Genomic DNA, 22,740 nt, shown 5'->3' on the forward strand with positions numbered 1-22,740 from the left:
AAAGTCTGTTTGTCATCGCTGAGATCTCCAAAAGTGTTGTTGTTTTTGAACGGGTTGGACGTGTTGTGCGGGTGGCAATTTGTATGTGCAATTGGAAAAATGCATAGGAAAAGATAACTTCAAAGCAGCACAACTGCTACTGTAAAGCATATTACTGTGTTCAATTTTATTTGCCAAATATGTGAGTAAAGTGTCAAACAAGACACACACGCCGTAATAAAATATAAAAGTAAGAAAAAAAATTATAACGGGGAGACAAAGTGCATTTTAGGGCGTGTTTGCAGCCAGCCCCCCAGGCTGGCACTTAACAAATGGAAAAGAAAAGTTTAACGCAAGCTCAAACAAACCAATTTAAATTGTCGCTAGTTAAATAATAAGAAATTTCGTATACATAAAGTCACAAGTAATTTCGCAACATCCTTGAATTTTGTCTACTCCAAATTGCAAAGTGGAGTTGAAAACGAAACGGTGGAACGAGTGGAGTACAAAAGAGCGTATCTCGCGAAAGAAAGAAAAGAGACGACGACGACGCACGAATGAAAATGTGTAGAGCAGCGAATTAAAATAAAGCAAAACGCAAAATGCGATAAAAGAAAAAAGTGCATACAATTATTTATTGCAAGTGAATATTACAAAATAAAAAAAATTTCTTGCGCAGCTCGATAAAAATTAAAAAATCGTGCAAATATTAAAAGAAATAAATACAAAAGCCGTAGCTACAACTGGGCGTGTGTGCATGTGCAGGTGATTGAAGATGGGAGCACAGCAGGGCAAGGAGCGTGGCTCACACTCTAGCGGCGGAGGCGGCGGTGGACATGGAGGCACCGTCAGCTGTATCGGTGTATCCAGCAGCAGTCCCGTTGCTGGATCTGGCTCGCCGCACTGCATCAGCGCCGGCAATGCCTTAAACTCAGGCTCAACATTGCGCAGCTCACGAATCAAGCACACGTCAATGGTGGGCTTTGGTGGCAGCGGTGGCAGCACCAGCATCGGCTCAAGCGGCTCCAGCTCGCATCGCGGAGGAGGCGGCGGCGGCTCCAGCACAACGCACAAGGATAATCGCTGCAATCCCACTGTGGGCTTAAACATATTTACCGAACATAATGGTGAGTACTACACACTTGCGAGTGTGTGTGTGGGTGGATGTTAGTAGATGTATATATGTGTGTAACGCTACATTTAAATGCACTTACAGTGTGTACACACTAATACAGAAGCGTACACAATGCATACATACATACTTATGTATATAGAGTTTGCGCTCACTCTCTGTCTTTCTTTCTCGCTCGCTCGCTCTCAGTCTATCTCTCTTTTGCTTTACGCAGTGGGCGGCTGCTCTCCAATTGAGCCAATTTCTTTCTTTCATTGCTTCCGATTATCATAGAAGCGGTATGCATGTTGTTGTTGTTCTTGCTGTCGTTGCCGGCATTGCCTATAGTTTTAGTGTATTTAAATGTATGTGTGTGTGTTCAATTTGGCATTTTTGTAAGCTGACTAATGCAGTTGGCATGCGCTTCTTCTATGATATTAATACACATACGAATACATATGGGCTACGTTTGATAAGCGTATTTGCTTTGATAAACTCGTGTATTTGTTAAGTCAAAGTACGTTTAGTTAAATGCAGAGAGACATGCAACGCACCCCCGCACCCGCACCCGCTCCCTTTTGTGCTCTGCTTCTTCTTATTCTTAACAGTGGTTGAAATTGCGCCTGTGACCTACGCAGCAACAGTAGAAATAGAAGTTGAAGCAACAGCCACCCCTTCATTGAAAAGAAAAATCATACAACGGGCAGTTTCCTGCAATTTTTCCTCATCCATTTTACGCACTCTTTTTATTTGCCATACTGTCTGTCTGTCCGTCTGTCTGTCGCATCATTTTTTGCTCGCTTATATAATTTTTTTCTCTGCCATTACATTTGTTATTTGCTTGGCAGTTGACAAATCTTTCAATATCCCTTGTCCAGTTGGTAATAGCTTTTTTATGTTTTCCTTAAAATGTTGTCGTTGTTGTTGTCGCCGCTGTCCTACCGCAATGACAAACGATTTGTTGTCAGCTGTGCCGTAAGATAAGCTAATCAGCTTACTTAATGCAATACTAAATGAGTTGTTATTAAAATATTATTAATAAATAAAACAGCTGATAGAGCTGGCTGCATCGTTCATTCATTCATAAAAATGCTTGCAATGCAATGAATTTTCACCTTTAAGTTGAAAGTGCAGCTCAACTAGAGCAACTGTAACGGTAATGGTAACACACCGTTCCCACACAATAACAAAACTATTTGTGCAATCAAATACTGAAATTCACATCAGAGGCACAGCAGATGTAATTTCAATTGTCTTTTGAATAGTTTCATGTTGCCTTCGTTACTATTTTTGTTGTTGCTGTTGTTGTTGTTATTGCAATTACAAAATTACATTGTAAAACTGTGTCTGGGGTACAGATTACAAGACGGAGAGACAGACCGACCACAATCGCCAACAGTTCGAACTCTCAGATCAGAGCCAGAGGGGCAGACCAAATGGCAGCCGCGAACTCAAATTGAAAACGCAATCACAAATACACACACACACACTCACATGTAAACACATACATATACATTGGCCTACACCCGCAACACGGTAAAGTGACAGGGCGACAAGCAAACACAACAATTGATGACACTGTGCCTAGCGGTTTTGGTTATGCAAACTGAGACTCAGTAGTGGATCTAGAAATATGTTGATTAATTTTAAGCAATGGTAGGAAATGATGTGGATTATATTTATTTAAATTACTTTTTCAATTAATTGTTTATCTTATAACATTTAAACTTACATAGTCATCTTTATAATCAGTTTATTTATTTCATAATTATTTTTGAGCTTTTTTATTTGCAATTTCAGACAATTGTAAAATGCAATCTATTTTCTAAAATGTATTTCTGAATATGAAAAACCATTTCGAATACTTAGCTTTCCATATAAGTCACTTTACAGCGATCTAATTTGCTTTGGCACCGCATTCCCAACTGATCTTAGTACCGAAATGTTGGTGAATCGAAGTGGGGTTAATAATTTCAAGCGTGCTGAGACCAAATTTTTGTATTTTTAGCATAATTTGCTTCAGTACGAACGAAATTAACAACATCATCAAAACAATACATCTTTGAAGTTTGTTATCACTGCTCTGATTTGTACCAACATTAATATGACTTTTTTCCAAGATAATTATTAGCATCCACTTAAGTTACAAAATAGAGCTGGGTATACAAAGTAAGAATAAAGCTCTTGAGCCTATTCAGATGAACCAAAAAATTTATTAAATTATTTTGTTTTTGAAGAAAAAATTATAAATAACATAAAAAAGTTTCTTTTAGACTTTGATGTATTATTGTAAATTGAATAATCTGCACAACTAAAGTTGATTTCAGTGATTTCAATCGGCAATCTGGCTTAAAAGTTATAGCCAAGTTTACAGTTGACAAATGTTGGAACCCATTCAGTTTAGCGGGAGTGTTTGCATTTTTCATTTGTCTTGGCACCACTGTGTGACCAACAGAGTTGCCAACAGTTGTTGTAGGCGTTGCCTTTGGCACAACGAAATTTGACTGTGCTACACGGCGTAATCAGATACTTGCTGCCTGGAGTTGCAGCTGAAGTTGCAGTGATCGAATAGACATGGACGTAGCTGTAATTGCGATTGGATGGCGCTGGGAAAGCTGCTGCTTCACTGGAGCTGTCATTAGCAAGCAATTGCAAAAAAAAAAGGGAGAGCAGAAAGAGCTCAAGATATGCAGAGAGAGAGAGGGAGAGCAAGAGCGAGAGAGTGGGAGAGTGCGTCTCAAAATAGCCTCAAGTTGCAACTCCTTACGCACATACGTTTCGTTCTTCGACGCTCTTAGGCGCTCTTTCTTTTGTAATTTGAGTAACTTGAGCTGGCAGAGAGGGCAGCAGGGTGGGGTGGGGTGGACAGGCGTCAATGGCCAATGGACACTCTGCTTAGCTAGCCTGACATGCAAGCGGCAAATTATGAGACGAGGCAAATGAACTTTTCATATGGCTAATGGTCAACACACGCACGCAAGCTACCTGTGTGTGCATATGTGTGGTGTGTGTGTGTGTGAAATGTGGACACAGCAAACAGGTGAAGTGTGTGTGTGTTGTAGCAGATTGGCAGCTTGTTTACCATTCGCTTAGTATGTTTATGTAAATATAAATATTATTTCTTCAATCATTTAATGCTTTAAACATAATTGCTGTCATAAGAGAGAGAAAGAGCGAGGGTGAGAGAGAGTTGTTGCTGAAGTTGCAGTCGTTGTCGCATTTTTCTCGCACTCACACTTTAAGATATATGTACATACAGTTTCTATTATTAGCCCAGCGGCAATATCTTTTACTTCGTCATGTTGTTGCATTTTGTTTTTTATAATTTTCTTTAATTTTAAAACTTGCGAGTTGCCAGTTTCCTGGCACCGACAACAACAACAACAACACAAAGTGCCACTCAACGTCATGATTATTATTGTTGTTGTTGTTGCTGCTGTTGCTGTTGTTGGTGTTACTTTGCATGCTTTGAGGCCAAAGGGCTGTTTTCGATCAAGCTCGTAAATCCTTTCGTGCCTCTTGCATTTCGTGCCTTATAGCAATGCACTTTGATGTTATTTTTAGCGCCCAATGCCAGTTCCAGCCAGTTTAAGTTGCCTACCAAATGAGTGTGTGTGTGTGGTGTGTGTGTGTGTAAGCTTAAAGACCCAGCAAGAATGCCATATGGAACCAACAGCTGTGTTGTAATAAGAATTGGAGTTTGTTTTGCAGTTTGTAACTGTAACAACAATTGGAAATATATAGAAAATTAGTTAGTTGCTTAAATGTAAATAAACAAATGTTTCATGCAAATGCAATATTATAATTATTTTGTTTGCAGACCTTAGCTATGACTAACTCAAGAATTTGCTTTCAAGATTTCAGTTTCGAAAGGAACACTTCAGCTGCATTTACTTCATAAATCTGTCTACCCGTCTATGAATGTTGCAATTATGCATATATCAAGTTTTCGAGAAACATATCATAAACGATTACTTAACGTTGTCGTTATTTCCAAACACAATTTTGTGTTATTTTCTTAGCATTTTGCATTCCCAGTGGACCGTTGCAGCCGCCCACACGCCCACGCCCACATTCTCTGTTACACGCCTTACAAATTTTGTGAGCTCCCCTTTGGGGGCTGCGCCTCATTGAAAATTGTTTGCATAAATTAGCTGACGAGCGGAGAAAAGAAAGCGAACAGTGGAGAGAAGAAAAAAACAAAAACAAATATAATTTGTAAACAGAGAATTTTGTTGGAATATTTATTTACCCAAAAAGCTGGGAGTGTTTGGGGGGCGAACGAAAAATGCGTTCAACTAATTATAAGAGCATGAATCCATTTCTATATAGGCGCTGGTAGTGATTATGCTTGGGGTCATAAATTTTGACGCCAGTTGATTGATTGACACTCGAAACTACACAGATATGAATATATGTAAATTTATATTTATGTACGTGTGTATTTATATAAATAAAGAGAGTGGTGGAGAGGGGGAAATGGGGCAACATAAATATATTATGTGTGCACTTTATTTAGACGCTTTGATTTGAGAATGCCAAAGCAAATATAAATATATATAGAGCTCGTGGAGAAGAGGGTGGGAGGGGAGCAAAGCCGCTGCTGCTGCAATTGATGTGCTTATTAAGCTTAACCATTTGCGACGCACCCCCCAGCCCCCTCCCCAGCTGTTTACCCAGCACTTGCCCCCTGCGGTTGCTTCACTGTTAACTGGCCCACAAGGTCGAACATATTAAGCATGTGCAAAAATCCACAACAATATAAAAGTTTTCGCTGCTTTTTTTTATATAAGCATGTGTTAAATTGTATTTTTATTAAATATATTCAAACAGACGACGGCACACGGCTGTTTATACTTATGGTCAGTCTATAAACCTGCTGCAAAGCATTTCAAATGCAACCGAATCGCTTTCACGACTAGAACCTGGCAAACCTGTTCCGTGCGGGTAGAGGGGCTGGGGGGTTATTACTTTAAGAACTGCATTTTATAAGGCGGTGGCAAATCCATCAATGAGGCAAACTCGGTGGATAGGAGACTGCAACACAAATCACGTTCGTAATTGTAACTGTTATGAGAATTGAGTTCTCTTGAGCTTGCCACGGCACGTACAATTGCCAGTGTGGCAACACTTTAGCTGCGGTTCAGATACAACTACAGATACATTTACCTCTCGGGCACACACATGTGCCACAATCTGTGGCTGCTGCTCCTAGTCATATTACAGCAGCTGACTTTGATTTGAGTTTCAGCGTCAGTTAAAGTGGTTCGAATTATATAGAAGCGTAATCAAGTCAAAGATTGAAGCAACGCAAGAATTCAATGTTAATATTCAAATAATAATTTGCATAAACACTTTCAAGCCATTTAGAAACGCAAAATTACAGAACAGAACAATATTTAATTTAATAACAAATATTTATTATACCGTTAATTAATGTTAGCAATTTATCTTGGCCCTTATAATTGAACAAAATATTTCGAAATTATTTTTACAACCAGAGACTAATTGAGCTCTTTCTTTTGCTCAATCTCATTTCTGCCAATTATGTGCATATTTATAGATCTCCTTTCACCAACGAAATTTCACCACACACACACACACAACTTCTAACAAAAATAGCTCCAAATTAGTTGCAAAAAATAACAGCAGCAACAAAATCAATGAAAATTGCCATATATAAATACGATCTGCTAAGAAAAGAGACAACCATGACAAACTCGCAACGGAACAGAGATCAGGAAACCAGTTCTGAAACTCAAAATGACAATCATAACGAAATGTCTGCTGATATAGAGAAACAGCGAGATAACGAACAGCTCTTTGTCTCTCTCTCGCTCTTCTTCTGTCTCTTTTTCGCTCAGCTGACCGGTGTTCGGTGTTTTGGTTTACAGATTTAAAGTTGTTAGCTGGTCAGTGAACCGGACAGTGTGAAAAACATGAAATGAAAATTATGCCCAAAAAAAAAAAGAGTTAGTAGTTAACTAAGCTGGCATTGCTGACTAGTTAAAATTTAATGTTCAATTACAGTAATTTAATCGCAATTTCTTACAGGAATTTGTAGATATATAATCTTTTATTATATATTCTTATAGCGCATATGAGCACAGCTTTATGCTTCGCTCCAGTGCAAAGTATTTTTTTAAATAATTAATGTGAAATTTAATTCGTTTAATTGCTGGCTAATGACTGAACTGTCGGCCGCTGTCCAATGCGTCCCACTGAAGTTGAATTTTGTCGCCACTTGCGGTTTTTGTTTTTATTCATTTTATATTCAGGCCCTTATTTGATGGCGGTGTGTCTGCCATTCAGAATTTATATATTTTTTGTAGTTGTCTTTTGTTTTCGTGTGTGTTGTGTGTGTTTTGGATGCACGACGACGACAACAACGACGTCTGTCAATTTTAACGCCGTCTGGCAATATTTAAACGACATTCACATCCGCCCAGTGCCCAGAGCTCGGAGTTTGTCGCCCAACGTCTCTGGTACGCGCTGGTCTGTTCTCTGGTTCTATATCCGTCTCTGTTGCTGTTGGTTATTGCACTTGTTTCCAGGAATCGCACAGCGAGAGCAACAAAAGTTGGCACTGAATCATTCGAAATACTTACATTAGGGGCATGTGGCCAACGAGTCACTACACTTAATGTTTCATTCCTGTGGAGGAGGCAAAGTTTTCAATTTTCAACTATTTGCAAAGCAGACAGACGACGACGACGCTTGAGTGATTCGCTCGAAAGCGACCAAAATCTAGATATGACTGCAGACAGCTCTTGCAACTTGCCACACCTAGTGCTAGTGCTGTTGCTGACAGTTTTGATAAGCGCACGTTGTGGCAAAAGCAAAGTCATAGCAATAAAGATAAAGCCTAAAACTTTTATGTCGACTTGAAGTTCAACTCTTGTGCTCTTTGATAACTCTATGAAAATTTAAACATATGTACGCTTGTCTATTTCGTAATATTAATAAACAAAATTGATGACGGGCCAGCGTGTTGAAGTTCAGCTGAAGAGATCAAAGTTTCATTTCACATTGCTCGAGCGTGTAATTACAGTTTGTCATAAAGTGGCTCACACACACACACACACACACGCACCTAGCAATCAATTTAATCTAAGCACTCGCATCACATTTTTGAAATATACGCTGCATGGCCATAACAAATACAATTTGATTATCTCTTTGGGGATTTTGGCTGAGCAAAAAGCTTTTTAATAGCCAAATGCTTAAAACGCCTCCATAACCCGCTCACTCCTATGCCCACTGACGGGTCTGTCATTGTCAATGGCGGTGGCGCCAGCGCATTTTCCACAATTTTGTTTTTTTACATAAGAGCTCAACCAAATTTGATTTTGGGGCAGGCCTGGAAAATATTTTCAAATGAAAGCAGCTTGAAACAAAAGCCGGAATCGGTTCCAGTTGCATGCACTTAACATTTATACGGCTAATTGCCGTTAATGACGACTGGAGCTATTAACTTTTTTGGTAGCTGGGCAGTTCGGGCCCGGACCGTGTTTACTCTCCATTTCGCTGGCTGTTTTGTAATTACGCACTTTATAATAGATTCTCTTTAGCATTCTCGATTATTATTCATATTCGCATTTCGATTATTCGACGCTTTTCGTTTTCGTTACTATTTTGGCTTTCAGCATCAGTCGAACGTGACGAGAAGAGCGAAAGAAAAGCTTTTGGAAACTAAAGTCAGACGAACTTTTTTGTTGTTAACGCAACAACTTTTGATTTCTATTTATTGTGCAAATAGACTTGAATGATTGATTGAGCACTTTACACAGCTCTATTGTATTAATATATAATATTTTTATTGCTTGCTTGGTTGGCTGGTGGCTGAATGAAATGAAATCAGCTTTAAAGTGAAAGCGCAGTACTTGTTGCCCTTTTAACAGTTTTGCACCTGTGCATAGGTTGAATGAACTAGTCGCCAACAGTTATGCAGTAAGGTTAAAGCAAGGCCATAACTCAAAGCGTTTTATTTAAATTTAAAAGCGTTTATAATCTAAACTTAAACTAACCTTATAGCTCAACTCAGTGTGTAGGAAATTATCACAATAGAATAATTGAGCTTTTTTCTTTGGGCAAAAGAACCCACGTATTTGTTTTGTTATCTTTTCCCATGCTTTAAATAAGACATAAACAAAAAGCAACTCTCTTTGCATTTTTAACTTTGCCCTCATCTTGGCTTTTCTCACATGTGTTTTGTTTGTCTGGGAAGCAGCAGCGAGTGGAGTGTCGCATAAGCTTTTTATTTCATATTTGCTTATCTACAAATTTTATGCCCCAATGGCTTTTATCGTTTAAATTTATTATCTGTAAATTACGCCCACGCGATTTGGCTGAGAATATGAATGAAGCAGCCACTGCACAACTGCGAAGAGAATTAAGCAAATTAAGGAACAGAAAAATGCTTAAAATACTAAATAAAAATACTTGACAAATACCACGCACTCTCCACTCGCGCTGCCTGCATAAACAATAAGCCATAAAAACATAAACAAAACAAAACAAACCAGAGAAATAGACAGAAAAACGAGAGAATACGTAATGCCAGCTAACTTGAATGCATGAGCACACAACAGCACATACAAGCAAAACAAACATCTTAGACAGACACTTCATATTGCGCATAGAACAACTGTGCACAGTGGGGCAAGTGTGCATAATTAATTAACACCAAAATGTTTATATTTGGAAATTAAAGTTGAGCATAAATTTGATGACTAATTCATGCTGCTCTTTCTTATTAAAAACGACATGACTCAATTAAATGATTTCTGTATTAAATGCATTCTATGTATTTTAGTATTTGTTATTAAGTTGTGTATTAATTATATTCAATAATTGTTTGCTCCACTGTGTCGCGCATATTTGTCGTGAGTCATTTGTTTCGCAGTATTTCAATGTGAACTTGACCAATGCGGCGTATACGTGTCGTGTGCCCGCTCATTCTCGCTCTTAGAAGTAAAAACATATATGTTCTGATTCACGTTTGCATATCTGCAAGCCAAGCAAACAACAAAAAAACAAACAAACAAATAGAAAGAAAAAACTATTATGCATGTCAATGCCTTTTTGCTCTTTGGCCAAAGTCAACAATCAAGAATTTGGGTAATTTCATGCACGAAACGAAAAGTGGACACTGGCAATAAATCACGTGACGTAAATTTGTTAAAGCTAAACACTTAATTTGTAGGCCCAAGTAAGAGGCTTAGCATTAAGATAGGTTAGTGACGATAATAAAAATATATTGCGATAATGAAACTGCAGCGATAAAATAAATATCGCAGTTGACCTTTATAGCTTATTGTTTGCAGTTGGCTTAATAGAGTGACCTTTATACTAAACAAACATGCATATGGTATACATATATATAGAAAAGTACGATAAGCACTCGCCAATTGCCTACGCCTAATGATAATTTCAATTTGTCTACTTAAAGTAAAAACAATCAGCAAGTCTAGGACTGAATTTGTATATTCATTAAAATTCATTAACTTATTTCACTCAAATTCATTATTTGCGTGCTCTCACTGTAGCTTGTTCATCTTCTATTGATGCTGAGTGCATGAAAGTGTAATTAGTAGCCCTGGGGCATGCCTTTCATCATGAACGTGCCACTGAATGGGGAATGCATGTCAATGCCAACAATTTGAGGCCCTTGCAAGGACACGGCTACATAGTTGCCACATAGTTGCAACACTTTGTGGCACAGCAGCCCAACGATCGATAAAATATACTTAACAAATTTTTTAGTGCACTTCTCCCTCTCTGCAGCCCACTGCATTTCAATTAGTTTGATGGCTTTCAAACAAAGCGAGAGAGAGAGCGAGAGCCGCTTGTTGATTATTGATTTCTTTTATTTTTCATTCTTTTTAATATTTATTTATTGCACACACTTGATTTTCATCTACAAAAGCCTGGCATATGGGCACATTTATATAATATATAAAAAATATATATATATATACGACTTGACATTGCCTGCATGATAAGCGTATTTGCACACGAGACGTCCACACGCAGTAGCTTGGGACTGCGACTAGCCTTCGAGTTTGGAATCCTTACAAAAGTGGTAAAAGTGCCTGCGGCTCTCTCTCTCTCTCTTCCTCGACTCGGAGTCAGTGCTGCAGCGCATGGGGTGGATTTGCCAAGTGCCAAGTGCATGGTGTCTGACTTGACTGACTGTGCCACACCCCCCCACCCCCCTGGCCCGCCTTAGCCGTCAGTATATGGCCCTGCCCTTAGTCTAAACTTTTTCTTTGTTTGCTTGCATCTTTGCTTTATGCCTTGCAAAAAAAAAATTAATGAATGGCTGTGAAGCCAGCAAGTCATGACTAAATAAAAACGGAAATTAAATATTTATGCCATATAGCCAATAAAAAATTGTTTTATAGACTATCCAAGTTGAAATTTTCTCAAAGCAAACTTGCTTTTGTTTATTTTTTGCGTTGCTCATTGTCTTTAGTTTCGTACGTCGCATATTATTCGCACTTTGTTGAGTTTTTTTTCTGTAGAATCCTCCCCTAGGAGCCTTTGCACCTTTTACGAATCTCACACACACACACATACATGCATGACTGTGTGTGTGTGTGTGTGTGTGGTATGCAAACTGAAATTCTTTTACATTCCTCAGCATATGTCCAAGTGTCAGTTACTTAACATGCGATGTCAAATTGAAAAATGAGCTGAGGGGCGCCTAGGCACATACATATATATATGTCCTTGTATATATATTTAAATTGACTATGATTCCTTGCCTAGATAACCATATGGTACTTCCGAAGGGAGCAGCTGCAATTGCGCAGTGCAAATTAAATGAAAATAGTGAAAATTAAAGCAATAGCTGCGAATATATTGAAATATTGTTTTAAATGAGTTGGAAAGTCTTTAATTTATCTATTTCTGAAATTGCTTTAATTGGAAAATCAATTGGGAAACAAATCTCACTAAAAATCAATTGAATGCATTCCGTATCGAATGTCCCAAGTTAATTTATGTCTTTATTAATTGTAATTGCTTTTTAACATGACTAACATGCCAATTATGAAGGCTACGGATAAGCAACTGACTTTAACAAGTGAAGCTCTAGCAAGCCAATGCCACGTGAGAAATCAAAACCCCAAACGGCTTTGGTCACTAAACTATCCGTCCGTCCGTCCGTGTGTTTTGGGTCTGTGCATATTTGCAACGGAAGCCACAGAAGTGACTAATTAAATTTAACCTGCAAAGTTTATTACTGCTGACGACGGCGACTCGACTGGACATGAACTGCGCCCGCCCCAAATGGACGTAAATGAAATCCGACAAGAGAAACCCAAAGCTAGCCAGAGGCAGAGGCAAGTGCCCCAGACACTGCAGCAGAGCTGCAAGGGCCGTGACACAAAAGCCCTTGAGCGCTGCTTGGCGGCAAGGGAGAGAGGGAGTGGGAGCGGGAGCGGGAGCGGCAGTGGAGTAATGATGGTTGTAACGAGACGTGCTCAAATGCAAAAGATACAAATGAGCTCGCTCTCTCTTTTTCGCTTAAAGACAAAAGCAGAAAACGCGGCTAATGAATGACTGACAAAACGACTGAATGAGTTATTGAATGGAAATGTAAAAGTTTGCTTACAACTTGAATGCATCGGCACTTTAATAAATAGCAGACACAACAAGATAGAAGAAGAAGAAGCAGCGTAGTTTTTACTATAAGGGAAGGGTCCGTCTTAATGGCAAACCACGGCGTATTTTATGCAAGTGCTTGCTATCGGGTAAGGGCTCTATGTTAAGCAAAGTAATTTTCCGCTGCAGTTTGCATTATTTATTTGCCACATGCAGCGGCAATGATGATGGGCAGGGGGTGGGGGTGTAGGTGATGGCTGATAAGCTGCATCCTCACAGTTGAGTATGCGGCACTTCTATGATTAGCTCTGCGTCATTTCACAAAATCTCAGCGCTTGTGCTTGCTCCAATTCGCGTTAATAACTTGCACACAAGTCTTTGCTTTGCCACTAGACTGACTGAGGGACTGACTGACTGACTGACTGACTGACTGACGGATGTATCCGACTTTGGGGGCCATGTAGTATGTGTGGCTGCTGCTTGAGAGTTTGTTGCCCTCAATTCGGCAGTCAACTTTATTTGAGGGCGGGCGAGAAAGCATTTTTGTCAAATGTCAGTAGCGTAAAAAGGGGCGTGGCTAGCCAACCCAGCGGCTACGGCATTGTAAAACTTGCTTAGGCATCCGTCAGATACTTTTCTTATTTTCTTCTTAAGCGCTCTCGCTGCAGATTACAGCATTTAAAGCGACTTTGTTATTATTACGCTTCGTTGTTGTTGTTGTTGTGTTTTATTATATTTAATTTATTCTTTTTGTTGCCAGCTGTTGTGGCAAGCTACTAATGGTAAAAATAAATAAGTGCACAATAAAGTAATAAAATATAAAAAATATTTTGTCTTGAAACCAAAGCCGCTTTCATGTCATTCAACTAACTGTAAATAGATTTCTTGTAGAAAATTGTATATATTGTAATGTGTACTTATGTTTATAATTTACTTTTCATTTTTTTTTTTCGCCGCACCATCTCATTATCAAAGTCGAGTCATTGTAAAAAATAAATTACACTTGAAGTCGAAGTCGAAGTCGAAGTCATTGCAACTTTTAGAAAAATATGTATAATGAACTTTTTAACAACGATGATAATTTATTATTGCGTCTATTTCTTTTGGTTTTCTGTCTGAACCGCTCTTTCTCATGCTCTCTCTTTCTACAGGTACCAAGCACAGCTCTTTTCGCGGCCATCCCGGCAAATATCACGTGAATTTAGGTAACAAGCATAAACGTAGTGTCATTCTTAATAATTATAACAAATATACATAAAATGCATGAAAACTGGAGCTGAATCCCCTGAATTCTAGATAAGCCAAACCCAAGTGGCTTACTTATGAATTTAGTGAATCATCCAACGCTGCCCAAACTTATAAAAAACAAATGGTGACCAAACCAAGCTGAGCTTTAAATAGTCGTAGACCACCATGAGATCTAAAGTTTCCGCTCTCCCACCATAAATTCTACTACCTATTTGCTATTGCTATTAATATTTCCTGTCTCATGCGCATAAATTAACAGTGTAGAGCAATTGAGAGAGTTTCTGTTATGGGGGGGAACCCTACTCAAAATATCACATTTTATTTTTGATTATTTTTCTGGGATTTTATGAGTAGTTTCGAAATCGTAGCGCACCCACATTTACATTTAAAGACGCGCTTTAAATTCAAAGTCCAGACAGAGACGGCAAATCTTGAAAATGTTTCAATCATCAAAATGGGAAAAACGATGTCGTGTGCCTGCTCAGGGTTCAACTGGTGGAGGCACTGCCGGTGTCCACTCGACGCAGTTCGCCCAGAGCTCGCTCTCAGTATCTGTGTGCGGACGGAAGTGGCTGCTTAATGAAAAACAACAAACCGTTGCACACAAATGTAAATTTTCACTGAATTATTTGTGCTAACAGCCAAGCTGTAAATTAGAACAGAGCCGAACAACAAATGCGCTATTCGAAACAGAGTTAATATGAGAAAAACAAATGGCAGATAATGAGATGACTCAAATTATATTATATAGATTTATATATAAACTAGAGACCACAGTTACAAGACTGTAAATAAAAAGTATTAAAAGAGTCGAAGCTGAAGTCACAGCTTGAATGTTTTTGTTATTTTGCCTTGTGGTATTTCTTAGAAATTTATTATATATATTTTTACTGTTAGTGAATGTGTAAAATGTTTTCGAATTGCATACAAAAGTTATAAAGCCTTGCTCAGTGCATATGATAAACACTTTGTCTGGCGTGTCGTGCCTACAACTACAAGTACAGTAATTCACACACACACACACACACATGGAACACACAGACAAGCGTAGAGTTAGATAAACACGAGTGCCCAGAACGCCACTCAGACGCAAACGCTGAAAATCTGTTAGAATTTCCCACAATAAATGCGAATGTCGAATGAGCTGCTCGCTGTTGTTTTTGTTCCTGTGTGGACAACGTAATTTTTTTTTAATGCTGCTTTATGCATAATTTATGTTTCTCAATGAAAAGAGAGTTGAAAATTGTAGGCACATTGTCTCCCCATCGCCCTCGCCCTCGCTCTTGCCACAAATCGCCCGCATTCCTGTGTGTTGTGATGCGGTGTGTCTTTGTCTCTGTATGTGTGTGCGTGTGTGTGTGTGTGAGTATTGGAGAAACGAGTTTGTAGTCTCCTCGCTCGAATTGTATCGTGATCAGTTTAAACGTTCACTCACCTTGCCATTCCATGTGTTTCTCTCTTTTTTGCAGAGGCGCTGCTTCAGTCACGTCCATTGCCACACATTCCGGCCGGCAGCACGGCCGCCTCGCTGCTCGCTGACGCCGTCGAGCTGCAGAGCCAGGAGTCGCCTGTGCTGTCATCGCTCGTTGGTGGTGGTGGTGGCCACAGCTCGGCGACATCGATATTCGAGTCGGCGCATCGCTGGACATCCAAAGAGAATCTGCTGGCGCCTGGTCCCGAGGAGGATGATCCACAATTGTTTGTGGCGCTCTACGACTTTCAGGCCGGTGGCGAGAACCAACTGAGCCTGAAGAAGGGCGAGCAGGTGCGCATACTAAGCTACAACAAGTCCGGCGAATGGTGTGAGGCCCACTCCGACTCCGGCAATGTGGGTTGGGTGCCCTCCAACTATGTGACGCCATTGAATTCGCTGGAGAAGCACTCCTGGTACCACGGTCCCATCTCACGCAATGCCGCCGAGTATCTGCTGAGCTCCGGCATCAATGGCAGCTTCCTGGTGCGCGAGAGCGAGAGCTCACCCGGTCAGCGCAGCATAAGCCTCAGGTAGATTCCCCACACACACCCACACACAGGGTAAATGGTAAACTATAGTCTCTGATTTGCTTGCAGGTATGAGGGACGCGTGTATCATTATCGCATCTCCGAGGACCCCGACGGCAAGGTCTTTGTCACACAGGAGGCCAAGTTCAATACGCTCGCGGAGCTGGTGCATCATCACAGCGTGCCACATGAGGGCCATGGCCTCATCACTCCCGCTGCTCTATCCAGCGCCCAAGCAAAACAAGCCCACAGTATTTCCATTGAGTCCCGAGCCAGACGAGTGGGAGATTTGCCGCACGGACATTATGATGAAGCATAAATTGGGTGGCGGCCAGTATGGCGAGGTGTACGAGGCTGTGTGGAAGCGCTACGGCAATACGGTGGCGGTCAAGACGCTCAAGGAGGACACTATGGCGCTCAAGGACTTCCTGGAAGAGGCGGCCATCATGAAAGAGATGAAGCACCCGAATCTCGTGCAGCTGATCGGTGAACCTCTAACCAGAACTCTAAGCTAGCGAGCCCAACTAACGTATCTCATCCCTTTCCCTTTTGCAGGTGTCTGCACACGCGAGCCGCCCTTTTATATCATCACCGAGTTCATGTCCCATGGCAATCTGCTAGACTTTTTGCGTTCCGCTGGCAGAGAGACGCTAGATGCGGTGGCATTGCTTTATATGGCCACTCAGATAGCCTCAGGCATGAGCTATCTGGAGTCACGCAATTATATCCATCGCGATCTGGCGGCACGCAATTGCCTGGTGGGCGACAATAAGCTGGTCAAGGTGGCCGACTTTGGGCTGGCGCGTCTGATGCGTGACGACACGTACACGGCGCATGCAGGCGCCAAGTTTCCCATCAAGTGGACCGCGCCCGAGGGGCTGGCGTACAACAAGTTCAGCACCAAGTCCGATGTCTGGGCGTTTGGGGTGCTGCTGTGGGAGATAGCGACATATGGCATGTCGCCGTACCCGGGCATTGATCTCACCGACGTGTACCACAAGCTGGAGAAGAACTATCGCATGGAGCGACCGCCTGGCTGTCCGCCGGAGGTGTACGATCTAATGCGACAGTGCTGGCAGTGGGATGCGGCGGATCGGCCGACGTTTAAGAGCATACACCATGCGTTGGAGCATATGTTTCAGGTGGGTGACGGTGATTTCGAGATCGAGGTGTGGGATGATGATGATGATGACGTCGATGATATCGACGATGATTACGATGGCGACAACGACGACAATGATGACGACAATGGCATTGAGCTTTGATTGCAATTGGCGTCCGCATCAACGTCGCGCCGGGATTGTCAAAGCGCCAAGTGTGATAGCGATTGCCTCACAATCAACCACAACCACAAGAACAACAACAACCAGAACAGTAGTGATTGCAATAATGACCCACGTGCTGCACGTCTCTCCTTCTTCGCTCCGCAGGAATCGTCCATCACCGAAGCGGTCGAGAAGCAGCTAAATGCCACAGCCACAGCCAGTTCGGCCGGTTCAGCAGGGGGCACATCGGGCACGGCATCGACGGCGGCGGTAGGAGCAGCAGCCACGGCCAGCGCCTGCTCATCGGCATCTGCCTCGCTCAGTCTGACACCGCAAATGGTCAAGAAGGGTCTGCCCGGCGTCGATCAGCAGCAGCAGCAGCAGCAACAACAGCAGCAACTGGCCAGCACGCCCATGTCAGGTGAGTCTCTGTTAGCAACAGTCAGGCGAGATCGAATAATCACTCATACTCATTCCATACTGTCGCAGAAACCGGCTCCAGCTCCACCAAGCTGAGCACATTCTCCAGCCAGGGCAAGGGCAATGTGCAAATGCGACGCACCACCAACAAGCAGGGCAAGCAGGCGCCAGCGCCCCCCAAGCGCACCAGGTGAGAAAAGAGAAGTTTCCATGCTCTGGCCTGGCACATTATGTCTAATTGCACTTGCATTTTCCATTTTCCAGCCTGCTCTCCAGCAGTCGTGACTCTACATATCGTGAGGAGGATGCTCGCAACTATATCGATGAGCTCAATACCAATGGTAGTAGTAGCAACTTCCACTTCAACTTCAACTCCAACAATATTTTCAGTCAGACCCTCAGTAGAAATTTTAAAACCCAAATTCCAACACAGACACAAATACGTACACAACAACAACAACAAAAACAACAATTACTACAACCAAAACAACATAAAGTTCTACAACAACAACAACAACAACAACAGCAAGAACAAACGTATTCTATTAAGAAATCATCCTCTTGCAGTAGTTTCCTTTACGACTTCCTATTTCGAGGTATTTGTCAATGGAGTAAGATTTACTATTTACGTTTATGTTTCGTTTTGTATCCCATCATTGGTTTGTGTTTCAAAAATTTCTATTTTATTTAACTTTGTTGTATTGCGGTTGCCTTTGCTGTATTAGTTTATAATTATTTAAATGGTATGTAATATAACTTTAAATTAATTTCTTTAGTTTAGTGGCCCTCCTATGTTTTATTTAATTTTCTATGTAGTTGCTCGCTTACCTTTTGTATCTTGATCACGTTCGTATATTAACAAACAATAGACTTTTAATTTAACTTTTGATTCAGCCAAATTAGTATGACTCATTTTTTAATGAGCTTGATTATGCTGCCAGCGCGAACAGAATAGCAAAAAAAAAAAAAAAACATGCTTTTGCGTTTAACTTGCGGAACTGCTTAATAATATAATCGTTAGCTACAGAATATTGTAATTATCTAGATACAATTTAAAAGTAAATGCTTGCGCTAAAAATTCTAGTTAATTCGTCAAATTATAAACTTTTTATATAGAATCTAGCTAAACTAAATTTATTATATTTTCTTTCATTTTGGTGCTTGCTTTGTATTTTTTTTATATTTCTTATTTATCTTATGCTTAGCTATTACTTTTGTTTCACTGCTTTTATGTTTTGGTGTTGACAAATATTGAGACAATATGGGTTTGTTGCCACGACCATGACTCTCAGCTGCCACTGCTAATCACACACCTAACCCACAACCACATCCACATCCAGCACGCGCATGAACTGCACCACTCCCAACCACAAACATACTCATGCTGTTTTATTTTTGCTTGCAGGTCTGGCGCGTGACATAAACAATCTGACGCAGCGCTATGACTCGGAAACAGATCCAGCTGCTGATCCCGATACAGACGCAACTGGCGACAGTCTGGAGCAGAGTCTGACTGTAACGCCGCCTAACAAGATGCAGCACTCATTGCATGGCGGCGTGCCGAGCATTCCGAGCGGCATTGGGCCGCGCTCCTCGCAGCAGCACAGCTCCTTCAAGCGTCCCGTTATGGGCAACCGTGGCCTGGAGACGCGTCAGAGCAAACGCTCGCAGCAGCATCCCGCCAGGGAGCAGCCTGGCAACGGCATGCCCAATGGCAATGGCAATGGTGTAGTGCCGCTGCAGCCTGCCCAGCCCATACAAGTGGGCGCCTTGGAGGTGATGAATGTAAAGCGAGTGGTTAATCGCTATGGCACGCTGCCCAAGGTGGCGCGCATTGGCGCATTCTTGGATAGCTTGGAGAGCAGCAGCAGCAGCAACAGCAGCGGCGAGCAACCAGCCAACGGACATGCTACGCCGCCAGCAGCACGTGCGCCCGCAGCGGTGCCGACGTCAGCGAACAAGACACAACCGTCGCCGCAGCAAATGATCAGAAGCAACTCCTCTGGCGGCGTGACCATGCAGAACAATGCAGCCGCCAGTCTGAACAAGCTGCAGCGTCATCGCACCACCACTGAAGGCACCATGATGACCTTCTCCTCGTTCCGAGCCGCCGGCAGCAGCAATTCGCCCAAGCGCGGAGCCGCTGCGCAGGCAGCGCTGGCCAATTTAGAGTTTCCGCCGCCACCGCTGGAGGAGTTTGAGGCCTTGCCGCCACCACCGCCGCCGCCAGCTCCAGAGAGCGCCGTCCAAGCTATACAGCAGCATCTCCATGCGCATCACAGCAGCAGCAACGATGTCAGCAACACGGCGCCCAGCGTTGAGGAGGCCAGCTCCCGCTTTGGCGTCTCCTTACGCAAGCGTGAGCCATCCACCGACTCTTGCAGCTCGCTGGGGTCGCCACCCGAGCCTGCGCCTGCGTCAGCGCCCATGCCCATGCCCGAGAAGGGTCTGAATCTCAAGGAGAAGCTTATTACCGAGATTAAAGCGGCCAACAAGCCAGCGGAGCTGTCCAATGGTAGCGTAGCGTCTACAGCACCGCCAGCTGTGGATCCTGTGGTGCAGCTGGTCACAGAACTGGCCGAAAGCATGAATCTGCCCAAATCGAAGCTAACTAACGGCAACAGCAACAGCAACAGCAATAGCAGCAGCAACAACAACAACAACTTCAAGGCTCAGCTGAAAAAAGTGGAACCCAAGAAACTGAATTCGCCGCTGCCCAAGACCGAGCAACCATCCAACATAATTGACTTTAAGGCGCATTTGCGTAAGGTGGACAAGGAGCAGCAGCAGCAGCAATCGCCGCAGTCAACTGGCAATCCCAATGGCAATTCCAATTGTCCAGCGCGTAAAGAGGAGGGAGGCAAAAAATTAAGCAGCAACGCAGCAGGAGCAGCAGCAGCAGCAGCAAATCAAAAGACTGAAATCAAAATTGATGTGACAAATTCCAATGCCGAGACGGACACAAATGCCGCTGGCGAGCCAAACAGTGAGCCCGGCAAGCGACGCAGCACAGGTAGTATTAATAATTTAAAGAAACTCTGGGAGCAGGCGCCCAGTGGCGGCGACTACGCCAGCACCACACTCCCCCAAGCACAGCTGCCCAGCGTGGCCAGCAATGGGGTGCAGCAGCACTCCACGCAGCTATCGCCCAAGTACGGGCTGAAGAGCTCGCTGCCATTGGCCACGTCCAAGCACTTTGGTAATAAGCCGCCGCCAGCAGCGCCGCCACCACCGCCCCCAGTTAGCAGCAATCCAAGCACCTCCTCTACTCCAGCACAATCCAAGCCAGCAATAGTTGTAGCAGCAGCAGTAGCAACAACAACAAGAGCAGCAAGCACTAGCAACAACCCAACTACAACAACAGCAATAAAAACATCTCTTTCAACGCAACTCTTCACAGATGCCGAGGGTCACAGTCAAAGCAGCAGTGGCAACGAGGAGCACAGCAGCGCAGGCCACGCGCGAGACGGAAGCCAATGAGCTAATGACGCAGTCTCTCTACAGCGGCGAGCAGCTGCAGCAGATCGGCAACGCCAACAACAGCAAGCAACTAAGCACCAGCAGCATCAATCAGAATAAGCCGGCGGTGCCCCACAAGCCCACCAAGCTTACCATCTATGCCACGCCCATTGCCAAAATATCGGGCGTGGGCGTGGGTGGCGGTGGCGGCGGCGGTGACAACATCAACTCAACGCAAATCTCGCGCGAGAGCATCTTGGAGTTGGTGACGCTGCTCGAGAGCTCATTGAAGCATCCGGCCAACGCCATTTCGGCCTCGCAGTGGCTACAGCTCAGCGACAAGCTCAACATTTTGCAAAACTCTTGTGTGGTCTTTGCGGAGAATGAATCAATGCCGCCGCACTCCAAGTTTCATTTCCGGGAGCTGGTGACGCGTGTGGAGACGCAATCGCAGAATTTGCGCTCGGCGGGCAGCAAGAATGTGCAGGACAATGAGCGCTTGATGGGTGAGGTAGGTCAGTCGCTGAAGCAGATCTCGAATGCATTGCATAGGTAAATAATAAGAACGGGGATGGACGCCAAGCGGAGCGGTGAACCGGACAACAACGGCCCAGGCATTTGGCTGGACGCCGAGGGCAATTTCATCAAGCGTAAGCAACCACAGTGATAATAGACCCAACATCGTACCCACCATCCCCGTCGGAGACCTCACACACACACCAGACCACATTATAACATACCAGCACCATACCCAAACAACGACACGAACAGTACAGCAATGAGTAAACTCTGGAACCGTAACTTCAAGCCCAGCCGAAGAGGAAGAAAGCGCAGCAAAACTACAACTACAACTCAAATTATAATTATTATTACTCTTAATTCATAATTCATCATCATATCTAATATATACAAGCATACACTTGACGTCAGCTTAGTATTTAGTTAGCCGTGAACGTTTATCACATACACCCACACTCACCACACCACACACTCACACATACATCTAGTCATATATACATACACATAAATACATACGTACATATTTTGCATACGCTAAAATCGTTGGGCTTAGAAGACTTCATAAGATATGTGTTGCAAAGCAAAATATTTTCGCAAATCTTCTTTTAAAACAAACTTGTTTTTAACTGTAAATTATTATATTTTACTTACGCGAAATTAATTTTCTAAAAAAAGCATCCCTTTCGTTCCTTTGACTAAGAAACGCAATTTAAGCTAGAGCTTCGTTTTATATTTACATACATACATATATATATTTATACACACACACACATACATATTCAGCGTGCATGGAAAGACATGCGAGAATGTCTTCAAACACTTTCTGGCAATATACATAAATACATAAATAGGCATGCAAAAAAAAGATCAATGAAAAATATTCATAGAATATCTCAATAAACTAGCGCGTAAATATTACAAATTGCATATACAGTATACATCTTACACATAAATCTATATATAAATATATATATACATATATACTAGTCGATAAAAGTGTTTTAGTACTATATCTACTTATACAAGATATTATTATATAAAATGCCCCTTAAATGAGCAACTAAAACTCACTCAAAACTTTTCAACGTTTAGACTCTTTTCTTCGTGTTTTAGTGTATACTTACTCGT

General features: G+C 42.4%; 1 protein-coding gene across 1 annotated transcript; it reads left to right on the forward strand.

Moving 5' to 3' along the window:
* Positions 1 to 667: 667 nt before the first annotated feature.
* On the forward strand, positions 668 to 21,812 carry LOC108600196 (tyrosine-protein kinase Abl). Its single transcript, XM_033293432.1, is given in 11 exon segments — positions 668 to 1,106; positions 13,852 to 13,905; positions 15,418 to 15,952; positions 16,019 to 16,160; positions 16,162 to 16,435; positions 16,505 to 17,091; positions 17,380 to 17,635; positions 17,704 to 17,824; positions 17,899 to 17,975; positions 19,040 to 21,084; positions 21,116 to 21,812. Coding segments are annotated over 11 exon segments (5,088 nt in total). The 5' UTR covers positions 668 to 754; the 3' UTR covers positions 21,761 to 21,812.
* The last annotated feature ends 928 nt before the right edge of the window (positions 21,813 to 22,740 follow it).

This window comes from Drosophila busckii, chromosome 3L, assembly GCF_011750605.1.
Source record: "Drosophila busckii strain San Diego stock center, stock number 13000-0081.31 chromosome 3L, ASM1175060v1, whole genome shotgun sequence".
NCBI lineage: Eukaryota > Metazoa > Arthropoda > Insecta > Diptera > Drosophilidae > Drosophila > Drosophila busckii.